This window comes from Melanaphis sacchari, unplaced genomic scaffold (genome assembly GCF_002803265.2).
Source record: "Melanaphis sacchari strain LSU unplaced genomic scaffold, SCAv2.0 Contig8_pilon_pilon, whole genome shotgun sequence".
In the NCBI taxonomy this organism is placed as follows: Eukaryota; Metazoa; Arthropoda; class Insecta; order Hemiptera; family Aphididae; genus Melanaphis; species Melanaphis sacchari.
Window position 1 is genome coordinate 4,439,970 of NW_020271635.1, and position 13,414 is coordinate 4,453,383.

General features: G+C 24.4%; 2 protein-coding genes across 4 annotated transcripts; one reads left to right on the forward strand and one right to left on the reverse strand.

Annotated features, from left to right (window-relative positions):
- The first annotated feature begins 4,509 nt into the window (after positions 1–4,509).
- Positions 4,510–8,408, forward strand: LOC112602549 (synergin gamma-like). 2 transcript variants are annotated; one of them, XM_025350678.1, is made up of 8 exons: positions 4,510–4,526; positions 4,718–4,828; positions 5,026–5,106; positions 5,709–5,957; positions 6,856–7,668; positions 7,802–7,925; positions 7,990–8,132; positions 8,191–8,408. In XM_025350678.1, exons 2-8 carry the CDS (start codon positions 4,766–4,768, stop codon positions 8,341–8,343), a joined length of 1,626 nt encoding a protein of 541 aa, XP_025206463.1. In that variant the 5' UTR covers positions 4,510–4,526; positions 4,718–4,765; the 3' UTR covers positions 8,344–8,408. The 2 variants fall into 2 exon arrangements, with proteins under 2 accessions (XP_025206463.1, XP_025206462.1); XM_025350677.1 differs by lacking the exon at positions 4,510–4,526 and having other exon boundaries at positions 4,628–4,828.
- Positions 8,409–8,924: 516 nt separating this feature from the next.
- LOC112602624 (transmembrane protein 65) lies at positions 8,925–10,840 on the reverse strand. Of its 2 annotated transcripts, XM_025350798.1 has the most exons (7): positions 10,548–10,840; positions 10,258–10,383; positions 10,124–10,135; positions 9,959–10,000; positions 9,714–9,781; positions 9,428–9,631; positions 8,925–9,105 (listed from the first exon to the last, which is right to left on the reverse strand). In XM_025350798.1, exons 1-7 carry the CDS (start codon positions 10,795–10,797, stop codon positions 8,992–8,994), a joined length of 816 nt encoding a protein of 271 aa, XP_025206583.1. In that variant the 5' UTR covers positions 10,798–10,840; the 3' UTR covers positions 8,925–8,991. The 2 variants fall into 2 exon arrangements, with proteins under 2 accessions (XP_025206583.1, XP_025206584.1); XM_025350799.1 differs by lacking the exon at positions 10,124–10,135.
- Positions 10,841–13,414: the final 2,574 nt, after the last annotated feature.

Genomic DNA, 13,414 nt, shown 5'->3' on the forward strand with positions numbered 1-13,414 from the left:
ATATTTAATATTGTCGACCTTAATAATTGTTTAATAATAAAATAAATGTGGGTATCAAAAATATTTTTATTCGTTTTATATGTTTTTCCGTTTGTTAAAGGAATATATGGTTTACGGGACCAAAATAAGCTTTCCGTTTTACGTTAGACTGTAGGTTCCGTTTTATAATGCGTTTAATCCTAATATGTAAAATTATAGAAATTTGCCGGGACCATAATAAATTTCTGCTCAGAACAGGATTCCGTCTTAACAAGGGTCCGTATAAGACAGGTTTTACTGTGTTATAATTTTCTAACACATACACGTCGGAATGATTTTTAAAACAATCGTATTATAATAAAAATATTTGACACTTTTAACGACGGTTTAATAGGTAACTGTAATTAATAAAAACAATCTTGTATTCCATCGACTCGGTTTCGTTGTGACTATATCAGGTTGGTGAATAGAGAATTACTAAGTTTCTAAGTACTAAAGTACCTATATAGTAAGTATACATCAAAAATTTAACGAGAAACCTTATATTAACTTTTTTACTTACAAACAAAAATTTTATAAAATATTAATCGAAAAAATAACCTAAATATAAGAAAAAAATGTCATATGTCTATTAAAATTACATTAAAACGGATAAAAAAATGTTGATAATTATAATATTGTGTCTAGTAAATACTAATATAATTAATATTAAGCGAAAATTTCGAGTCTCTAGGGTTATTCATTTTTGAATTAAGCACCTACACTTAGATATAAGAAATTGACAAACAATTTGGTTTTATTTGTAATTTTAGGTATTTAGGTTATAATAGGGTGTGTTCATTTTTATAATTTTTTTTTTTTGATTTTACGATATTTAAGTTTTTTTTGTGTATGTGTTCACAATAATAAGCTTTCGAAAAAATAATGCTCTGGTTTTCAATATTGAGGGTTGTTTTGGATAAAAAGGATCATAGTTTTTACTTAATTGAAATAATAATAATAAATAAAAAAAAAAAAAAAAAAACAGTAAATTATAAGGAAAAACAAAAATTTTTATGTAAATCCAGTTTTCAACAAAATCGATTTTATTTATTTAGTGCAACACAAAAATAAATAATCATAAGTATTAGGTTAGGTTATATATTTATATGAACAATTTCTAAATATAAAACCTATAATTTTCAAAATATTTTGATTTTTTATAAACCATTTATAGATGTTTTAAAATTTTCTAATATCGATAAATAATTATTCACTGGATAAAAATACCTGAAAATTTAAAGTCGCGATATTTTTATATCAAAGGTAAAATTTAAAATGTTGACAAAATTTGTAAAATTTCGAAAAGCATCTTTTTGTGTACCTATTTAATTTATAAGTTTAGTACAAGATTCTTCATAATTTTTTAATCTATATTAAAACATAAAAATTATAACAAAAAATCAAAATAATTTTTTACAGAACCTTCGAAGTTCAAATGTTTACAGAATTGTTTATTTATTCAGCTGTAAAATAACTATTTCTCTTTAAACCAATTTTGATATTTTTATGTAATTAAATAACGAATGACTATAGATAAGAAATTAAAATGTTCACACCAATTATTAATGCATCATCAAATTCTATACACAATAAAAATGTTCTAAATAATACTATTCTATTTAAGTTATTTGAAAGCATGAGAAAATTTCGATTTTTAGTTCTTATTCTATTTATGCCGATAGTTTTTTTTTTTTTTTTTTGATTGATTAAAAGGCTTAAAAAATTAATTCAAAATCCTCGAAATAAGTTGTTCGTATATGTATATTATACATAAAAAAATTTAAAATACACGACACAATTTATTTTCATTAGCATTTGAAGTACAAATTCGTCAAAATTGCGAAAATTATTAGCAAATTGTTTTACAGTTGACAATTTATAAGATGGTGCAATTTTTATTACTAAGGCTTTAATTTTCAATATAAAACTTCTCATATATAGTTCATATTGAAATTAAAAATTAAAAACTTAATTTTTTATAAACATTTAAGCTCAAAATTAGATGAAATAAAATACATAATATTTAAAATATATGAATAACAATATTCATTATTTGGTTTTAGCTCAAAAACATTATTTGTAGAGATCTAAAACTTTTATGTATATTATTATATATTATATTACCAATGGAAAATAAATTACTTTACCTTATAGTAATATCAAAAAACATAACTTGTGATGTAGATTAATAGACTTTCTTTACTTAGAGTCATATTTTTAAAAAATAAAAAGAATTTACAGAATAATCAATTATTCTTTTCAACCAAATGACAAACATTTTTTTATATAAAAATATACAATTATGTAAGTGGTAAGAAAACTTTCTGCATTTTAACACTTAATATTAATTAACAAAATACCAAATTTAGGCATGCACAATATATAATAACAGTAGATGTTTATAATATATTGTGTATTAAAATTATGAATAAATCATAAATGCGATCGGGATGTATCTCTAAAATTTCAGCCGACTAATTAACATATTTGTTGGAGTTCTGATAACACACCACATCCAATAAATGCTATAAAGTAAATATAGACCACGATTTAACATATAGAAGTTATCGTATTCATATTTTCTTATAATATCAATGACAACGAACTCGGTTTATTTCCATACTATACAATTTATCATTATAAATTATGATAGAAAAAGTCTCATCAGCAATAACGTTAATGTTTCATTTAGAAGAGGTGGCGTTTTAATTGCCATCAAAACTTTACTTTTAAATCAAAAGTAATTTGTATTCTTATCGTGTCCATTAATCTTATTAATTGGCGCTGTATACATCCCACTTCATTCCGATATTAATGTTTATATATACATTCAGATATTGTCGATACTGTAAATAATTTATTAGTTTCATGTTGTAATTTAAAAATTATTTTATTAAGTGATTATAATCTTCCTGGTGTACATTGCTCGGTTGTTGAGAAAAATATTGTCTCTATCTTACTTAATTATATAAATTTAAAAACTAATATGCATTAGCAAATTTTTTTTATCTAAATCTTCAAAAATTCAATACAAGAAAAAATCGTAAGAATTCTGTACTAGATTTAATTTTATTAAATTCAACCAATATTGTAATTTTGTGTGTGAAGGACACGTTATTACCAATCGACTATATATTATATCATTCAGCTTTACTTGTTACTTTTCCTATTATTAAAAACTGCCAAGCCCTACAATATAATGAATTTATATTTTGTATATGATTTTTCTCAATGTAACTATGATGTCACATAACGTTGACATTATTTAATATTTATATTAAATCTCAATTAGCATTTATCGATATATGATTGGCCAGTTGTTTTCAAAAATAAATGTATAATTTATGGTATATTTCATTACTAGACATTTTTATCGTGTATAACAGTATGTATTGATGCTTTTAAAAAATACCTATATAAGAACATATTAAGGTCTAATAGAATATCGTTTAATTTTGAAAATTTAAAACATCAGTACCTACTTATGATCGGAATAATATGTTTTAATAGCATGAGTAGTTTAGAATATTATTTTATTAACTTTAAAACGTATTATTTATTTTATTTTATTTTAATTTTTTTAGTGTATATTTCATATTTTTTGGTGTATAAAATATTAATTCCATATTTTTGTATATTTTAATAAATCTAATGTATATTTTATAATTTTTTATTGCAAATGATTCCTAGCCCTAGTGATGATCAACATGATTTTAGAAATGATAAATTATTGATTACAAATCATTTAGTTTTCCTTAAGTTAATATTAGACGCTGTTGCACCTAGATCCTAAGTATCTAGATGTTATTTATATAGCCTTTTTTTAAAGCGTTTGATAAGGCGGTATACCAATAAATACTTAGATATAACTAAATTACATGGGCAACAGGTATTCAGAACTCACTTCTTTCTTGGATTTCAACCTAAGTATCAAACAAAGAACAAATTGTGATGTATAAAAATTTTGATCATATAATTTATTTTTCATGCTAGCATGTACTTGACCACTTAATACACCAACATCATATAAATAGTGTAAGACGTTTAAGTTCACCACATTGCCAAATTCGAATAAGTTTTCTCCTTTAGAAAATATTTAAGTGTTGGTAATAAAACTAATGATTGAAGATATTTTAATTATGCTCCTTAATATCAGTCAAATACCTATAGACTATAGTCTATATCTATAGCACAATAATTATGTGATGAATACATTTTTCATTCTACGTGTAATTTGCATATAAATGTGCATAAAAATTGTCAACAATCCAATTTTGGTACCTAATTTAAATTTTAAGAAATTAAACTAAACACAAAAAAAAAAAATTATTGTAGTCCTTGCAATTTTAATAGATTGATCGTTAAAGTGACATCAAAATAGGTATTTGTGTTTATTGAATACCTTACAGTGTGTCAAACGGTTAGATGCTCGTTGATTAGTGATAGGCGATAACATATCTTAAACCGTGATTACTAGCTACTGTAGATTATTTCCCATCACCAATGTAAGTAATCATTAAATTTATCACTTTAAAATAAATATTAGTAATATTACTATTATTTATTATTACTAATTAATATTTAATATTTAAATATTTTAATAGCTAATTTCTAATCTAGTAACATTGTAAATTATTGAAAGATTGAAACAATCTTACACAGTCATATTTAAAATATAATTTGTATTTTTTTGAAGCCTTGATTGTTAGTTTGTATTGTTCCATATTGAACAATATATTTCTGAATGGATAAATTACAGGATGCCAAAAGTTTTGCTTCTTCAAGTAAGAAAAATTCAAATGAAAAAGTAAGTCTTTACGCTGTTTAACTGTTAATCATTATGCCTATTATAATAATTTATACAAATTTATATTATAATTTTTTTAACTGTTGATATCTTATTATAAAAAAAAGAACAATTAAATAATATGTAATTTCAGGACACCAACATTTTAATGTTTAGATATAATAAATAAAAATCATTAATATCATTATTATTTTTAGAGTTTTGATGCAGATTCTATGATTAAAAATATCATTTCTCAAGACACATTTGTTGTCAATAAAGACCATCAATTGTATTCGGTAATATTATTTATTAATAATAATTACCAATTAGAAATAAGAGGATACCTTAACTTAATTTGTAGTCTCTGTGTTAGAAGTGCTTAACATTGAAAGCTTTTGTTTAGCTTCATAGCTACATTAGTTTTAATATTAACACAAATTGACCTATCATAAAACTCAAAGTTAAGAACATTATCTGTGTTTGTATTTTATTTTTTTTACAATATTTTAATTTGTAAACATTTATTAATTATAATATTTTACACCTATAGTTTACTTAGTAATTGTAATATAAAAAACTTATATTCAAACACAGAAATTTTCACCTAAAGTTTGATGATAATTCAATTCACTCCAATATTAAAACTAACAAAGCTAAACATTAATTTCTAAGTAGGAATCTGCTACTGAGTGTATTAGTGATTTTCACTTTTAAGACGTACACTAGAAATTGTAAAGAGTGATGAGGTATCCTCTTTAGATTAGAATTACTTAAAAAAAAATTTTAATTTTGTGATCATTGTTAAATAATTAAATTGTCCAACTAATTTATAATCAATATCACATACAATTTGATAATTTCAATGATATTTTCTCAATGATGAGATTATTTGTTTCAGAATTTGCCAAAATGGATGATACCAAAATCTGGTTTTGTGCACCCATTGTATGAGCAGATATGGCAGTATGTGAAATCTGATAGACGTGATAGAACATGTGATACGCATTTAGTTTCACAGTTATTGATGACTAGTGGTCTACCCGTTGATGTACTGGGTGGATTATGGTCCATGGCTAATGTTGGTGTTGAAGGATCATTATCTCAACAAGAACTTTATATAATTCTGGCTTTGATTACACTGGTTCAGGTATTATTAGTGAATCTAGAAAAATTACCACAATATACCCTGTTCCAAATAAGATGACTTGTGCGCAAACGACCGAATCACGTTCAGTTCGCATTAGAGTAGATTGCTTGTCACTGTCCATGTTGTGAAACCAGTCGTTGTGTCATACTGCCTAACCATAGTGTTTGTGTGTGATCTGTTAGCCACACCCACCGTGCGCAAACGCAAGTCATCTTATTTGGAACAGAGTATAGGTTTTTAGCAGTAGCGGACAATTGTCACCCATAATATGCAATGAGGAGCACCAGGCATGTAATTTATAGTATATAAATTCAAATGTCAAAATAATATTCAATTTTGATTTTAAAAAACACTTATTATACTACCAGTTAGTGATCCTCTATCAATTATTATTTATATAATATATGTATTTTGATGTTTTGGATGTTTCTTGTGATATTTTTTATGTTAAAAATATGGAAGTATTTCTAGTTGAAAAATAAAATAAGAAATTTGTTTCAATTAAATACTTATGTATTTAAGAAATGGTTAATAGTGGCATTGAGTTAATTATACAAATAATTAAAAACATGTTCAATAATTAAAAGAATTAACATTATGTTTTTATTTATAATTAATATCTAATAACAGATTACTTAATCTTATTGAAAGTTAAACTTAAGTGAAGGTTAAAAAATTATCCATAATCCATGAAAAACTGAAATATTTTAAATGATTTGTAATAATAACAATTATAAATAAAAGAAATAAAAAATATATTTGATAGAGTTATTAAACTTGCATTTTGAATATACTAACTTGCATTTTGAATATACTTTAAGTGGCAATTGATCTAATACCAATATTTTTTATTTATAAAATAACTATTTAGTTGATAAATGAAAAATTGTTTGTTTAGAATGGATATTCAGTGTCTAATGTGTCATTGTTGCAACATATTCATAAACCAATAATACCACAATTGAATTATACAATTATCGAGAAAAAACATAATGTATCAACAGTGAAATCAAATATTGAACATAAACCACAATTATCAAATAAGACAAGTTCTATGCCAAAAATCAATAATGAACATCAAAATGTTTATGCCAAAAACTTTCAACAGCCAAATTGTAATATCATTTCTTCTGAAGAATATGACCCGTTAGCAGTAACATTTATAGAACCAAAAAATCAAATGTCTAAATTTATGTCTCCAATATCTACTAATCCTGAACCGAAATCTTTAGACTTTGCTCCTGTCAATAACAGTTTTGAGGCATTTGATGATGAATTTTCAGATTTCCAATGTGCTCAGTTTACAATCACTGACAGTGAAAGTAATCAAGAATTTACAGATTTCCAATCAGCTTTTGATACATTGTCTTTTAAGGAAGACACTAAAATTCATGAAAAAACTGCTGAAATGTTAAATGATACGTCAACAAATGTTGTTTCAAGTTTGTTAGATCAACAAAATATAATAACTAACCAAGATAATATTCTTGATAAATATGAAGTGTTTCGGACTTTGGCAGCTGAAACTGATGATGTTGAAAATGTAATGAATAAAAATAACTGTAATGATCTTTTGGAAATAAATCCTGCGGAAAATATTGATGAGAATATTCAAAATGATGTTTACGATGATGAATTTGGAGATTTCTTATGTGTCGAAGAAGTTTTAAGCAATAAACTTGATATTGAAATAGATTGGAAAAATGTTCAAGTATGTATTTTTCATAACTTTTGTTTATAGAATAAACATAAAAATTATATATTTACTTTAATCAGTCAGTTATTATAAAGTTTATTAATTTTTGACTATACAAACATTTTTTTTCATTTATTTATTTTTATAGGTGCAATGCATAAATAAATGTTTGGAATTTTTGCAAGAAGGTTTTATTACATTTTCTAACATATCTGATGAGAAAGTACTGATGGAAGTTATAAATCATGATAAAGGAATTAATTACTTAACACGTATGGATAAATAAATTTAATATTACTTGAAAAACTATATATTAATTTAATTTAAATGTTTTAGAATTAAATTTAATAAGTCAAATATGTCAACGAATACTTAAAAACTGTTATTGTCCATCATTAGAAGATAGATTAAATGATGTATTGAAAAGGTTGGAAACATATTTCAATAACTCTACCTGTAAATCAACTAACAATACAGAGGTAAATTTAATAATTTGTATATGAACATAAAATAAATTTTAATTATTTAAAAAATTAGGTTTTAGATTCCATTAAGGATTCCATACCATGTTACTTATGCAAATGCAATTGCAGTACAGATTCTACTGAATATATGTTAAACCTTTACCACTCTTCGTGTATAAATTTATTGATAAATTTTGTTCAGACTTCTCACCTTTCTGTTAAGTAATACTTATTAGCTCTTTTCTAAAAATGTTTTAGCTCTAGAATTATGTTACCATAAAAATAATTTGAATTATGTTATTGTATAAATAAATTGTATTGTTTTATTTATTAAACTGTTATTATATTTATTAAAGAACATTTTTATTCTTGTTTTTATTATACATAAATATGTTAATTCAAACATATTATAGTATTCAATAAAATTATATTCATTGAAGAAATGTATATTTAATTTTTTTTAAACATTGTATAATAATTTAAATATTAATAAATAAACAGTAAACACAGAATACAGTTATAAAATTAATAACAATTATTAAGTAGTATTAACTACAAATAATAAATAACTATTAATTGACTAGATATAAAATATAGTATTTAAAAAACAACATCAAAATAGATATTTATGTTACAGACATTACAATTTAGAAGTTTTAAAAAAGGCAGTACATTAAGATTGAATAGACACTAAAATTAAATTAATTCTTAACACTCAGATAAAAGAATATATCCAAGAATATAATTATTGTTAATGATTATACTGAATATTATTGTATTCCTTTATAATAATCATTTAAACTTTAAAGGAATCAGTCAGAATGAAACTTATTTATAAATTGTGAAAATAAATAATTTTTATTCTAATATTTTTTTATTTTCCATCTTCTTCCACCTCAGACTCTTCATCCTTAGATTCTTCATCTTTTTTTAATAGTAATGGAAACATTCCCAAAAAGCAACCTAGAGTAACTCCAAGTGTCCTTCCCTAATAATAATATGAGTTAATACAAAGACTTAAAACAATGAAGTAGGTAAATAATAATACTACAACCAAAGTATAACTGAATATTAAAAAATAAAACATCTTATTTTAAATAAAAATGATATTTAGGTATACACTTATCAATCTCAAATAAAAATAAATGTTTAAAATGATTTAAGTTTTTTTTATTATTTTCTCGGTAATATAATTTTTAAATAGAAAATAATGTTAAAACATTTTTTTAAATAATTTTTACTGATTTTTATTTAAATAAAAAATGTACTCCTCAGTTAATACTTTTGGTTTTATATATTTTTAACCTTACTAAATTAGCAGCTCGTCTACTACACTTCATATCCAATTGAATAGGTGTTAGATTAGGAGGTTTTAAACCAAGTTTGATTACCAACTGTTCCACATAATATGAAGAGCCAATTCCAAGTATATCAGAAAAAGTATTACCAATTGCAGCAGCAGCCATTGTCGATATTGTAATTACAGCACCAACTGTTCTTTCAATTGATTCACCCTAAAAAACATCTATAGTCATACACACATACATAATAGTAGTAAAACTATTAAACTAAAATACTATTTAATTGTTTTCATACACATATTAACATCACTGAGTTGTCCAAAAATCCAAACATAATGAAAGGAATAGCATTTTGCAATCCCACTGTAGAAAAAAAATAATCAAATAACATTAATTTTAAATAAGTATTTAAAAAGCAAACTAAATAATGGAATTAAAAAAAAAAAAAGTTTAAGTTAAAAAATTAAGTACTACTAATGACCTATATATACAACCAAAATTTATTTTAATTAAAAAAAAAAAAAAATAAGTATTACATACCTCTAAATAGTTGGGCTCGAGTTGGTTCTGGTACAGTCTCCGCTAATTTAAATAAAATATTAAACAAAATTAAATTATAAATATAATAATTACATTAATTTTTTATTTTTATTTTTTTTAATAAGTATAATTTTAATAGCTAGTAAATATTAATAGTTATCTTACTGTTAGTTTCTTCTATCCATTGTAAGAAAAAAATAGTATTTAGAAAAAAAAAATTGGTATTAAAATAATGAATTTGCAGCAAATAATTTAATATTGTACAGCATATTTATTATAAATACTAAATAGATAAATACCATATTTTTTTAATAACCATTCTTCTGGCAATGGGCAGTAAGAGCCTGTTGGATCAACATCTCCTAATTCAGGTACTTTACTGGGACGTCCAAACTTTGAACGCCATCTGAACCCAGCCAATTGACCTATTGATATAAAGTTAATAAATCTATGCATGATGAAAGATTTTTAAGTCTAATCACATCTTCAAAATAGGTATGTAGATAGAAATTATAAAAGAATAGAAGTTGAAGTAGGTAAATGAATAAAGAACTCATGCAAAAAGTCCAAAACTTGATAGGTACTAAACCTCGATATTCTGCTTTGGTCTCTTCTGATTCATAATGATTTAAGCACCAAGCCAAATTATCTCTCTCTTCATTTGTCAGTTTCATTACTAATGTGTGAGCTTTCTCCTTAGTTAATGATTTATCATCATCTTGTTTAGAATTTGTAACTGCAGCTGTACATAGCCGTCTGATCATAGAAACGTTTCTTATTCGGCTTAATTCCCAATTACATATGGTAATTTTCCATATTTTATTTGATAAAGAACACATTTTTAATTAAATACTTGAAAAACTTTTTTAATTTGTCAGTAAAATGAATATAATAATAAATGCAATTTCAAAAATTGTTTGAAGCTTAATATATACTGTAATATAATATTTTTTTATTTAAACTCAAAATTTAATGCTATTCAGTTAATATTAATTACTATAATAATAATGGTAACTCAAGTAGTCAAATTTTAAGTTAGAAAATTACAATATAAAATTATAAAACATAATTGCCATTACACAGTACACACTATGAAGTATAAACTGAGATATAGTAAGATATTATTATCTCAATAGTTGAACCATAGAATTCCAAGTTATAACTATCAAGTATCAAGTAACAAGTTTATATAGTCAAAAGTGACATCACCTGACGCTGACGCCTGACACCCACACAGGCCACACACATAAGTAGACAGTAGTCATATGCCCACCCATCAAATTTCAAATCAATACTTTGTTATTTTTGATAATAAATGTATACCGAGTTCAGTAGTGTTACCAAAATAGTCCAATACCGTGGTAGAATTGGTAGATAAGTAGATATAAATATAATTTAGCGCCCACGCATTTTCCAAATAGAAATGGATGTACTTTTTTACGCTGAGAAATGAGAATGATGGTGTAATTAGAATCGATTGGTCATTCTAGCTTTCGATTTATAACACTTAAAAATTAGTGTAGTTTGTAAATATTATGCGTGTGATGTTAAATGTTTTAACATAACTTAGGTAATATTTTTTGTTAGTTATCGCTACAAAGTTGCCTATATTATAGTAGTAATTTATTTGTATATCTACTGTCACAGTCACACAAATATATCAAAGGTTTGGAACCGTATTCCGATTTTTTTTTGTTCATTTTACCAATGTTAAAATATTTTGATTAATGAATATCGAATAGTGAATGATAGATACCGCAAAATGCATTTTCTTACCTTGTTACCTACGTCCTACCGGCTACCCACCTATCTAAGGTGGTATTACATACTAAATCGAAAGATAATTTCGTTTCAAGCTGTCAGACCATCTTAATTACTAATCACACTTTTTGTTATCTCAATATTATATCTTTACGTTATTTTGTTGTTCATTATCGATCGTACGAATTTTCGTATAAATAGATAGGTATTAAATTTTGTATAATTTAAGATAAAAAAATATTATTTTTTTCAATTGTAAATAAAACTTACCTACTTATTTTTAGTTCATAATTATTTTCAACGCAGTATACCTGTATACGGAATACGTATTTCTAATACTTCTAAACTTTAAAACAAACTTATTTATATGATAAAAAATGAGAAGAGATTTGGAACACCCGTAGGTAAATTCATTTTAGATTAGGTTTGGTTAAAAAAATTAATAAATTCAATTAAAGTGAAATAAATTGAATAAGACAATGATTGCAATCTAATTCGATCATAAAACATAAAAAAATATCAATATTTAATTCAATAATGAATTCACTCTGCGATATCGGATAAACATATGAAAAATGTTTGTAGAAATATTTACACAATTTAATAAATATAAAAAAAAAATTGAATTATCCATTGAAATTATTACCTACCTACTATCATTAATAACTTAATCGTGTGATGAAACGAATATTGGCGATTAGCATTTGTCGTTTAACATAAATGATAACATTATCCTAAAGCCTAAGCATAATCATTAGCACAGTCGTTATAAAAAATATAAGCATTAGTTCATTAGTATAATTTTATAACTTATAAGCATAAGCTTTTGAAGTTTTTATGAAACTTACGGCGAGCCAAGTGCTGAGACAATGCGTAAAGGGTACTGAGTGGCGAGTGCTAGACACTTAGTTATACTATACATAGATATACCAATTATTTTTGGTCTATGCAAAACTGACAGCATCAAACTGTGATAGTCCTTTGAAAGCCTAATAGATTAAATATTCATTGAAAATATATTTCATTCAACTACTGAACTACGGATCATATCTGATATTTACATGAAAATAATTCGAGAAACATCTAGAGTAACGACGTTGAACAGACGTTTCTGGGCGAGTACATAATACATATTATATACTCAGAAGACATTTGGTCGTTGAGACGTGGACGTGATCGTCAAGTATAAGTACATTTTTAAGTTTTTACACGAAAAATCTTAGATTATTTATTTTATCTATGTATAATGACAACATCTATGTTAGTAAAAATAATAATAAACAATATGTGTTTTGATTTGACCACCTACCTACTTAAATTATATATCTAACTATATAATATTAAATTTAATAGATCATTTTTTTAACTATCTATTATGTTTGTAAGATGGTTGATATACAATCGTATTATTATGAGTTGAAAATGTAGTTATTATTTCTATTATTTTTAATTTTCATAATCAAAACTCCATATGTGTCTAGTGGCGGATCCAGCTCGAGATAATGGGGGGGGGGCAAATATTATATACTACATAAATAATTTAAAATTTATTATGATTTTTTTTTTACTAAGTATTCTTTTCTAAATAAAACACAGCTTACGGGTGGGGAGCGCCCCTCCCCCATCGTTTAATCAACGCTTGTATGTACCTAGTAGGTAGGTACCTACGTATAATGTATGCAGTACTCTTATTGG

Bases quoted from the DNA above. Each gene is read 5' to 3' on its own strand.
- LOC112602549 (XM_025350678.1), top strand. From the start codon at position 4,766: ATGGATAAATTACAGGATGCCAAAAGTTTTGCTTCTTCAAGTAAGAAA. The intron at 7,926-7,989 runs GTATGGATAAAT...TAAATGTTTTAG, and splicing joins AGGAATTAATTACTTAACAC to AATTAAATTTAATAAGTCAA. The intron at 8,133-8,190 runs GTAAATTTAATA...TTAAAAAATTAG, and splicing joins AATCAACTAACAATACAGAG to GTTTTAGATTCCATTAAGGA.
- LOC112602624 (XM_025350798.1), bottom strand. From the start codon at position 10,797: ATGTGTTCTTTATCAAATAAAATATGGAAAATTACCATATGTAATTGG. The intron at 9,782-9,958 runs GTATGTAATACT...TTTTTTCTACAG, and splicing joins TCGAGCCCAACTATTTAGAG to TGGGATTGCAAAATGCTATT. The intron at 9,632-9,713 runs GTATGAAAACAA...GATGTTTTTTAG, and splicing joins ACTCAGTGATGTTAATATGT to GGTGAATCAATTGAAAGAAC.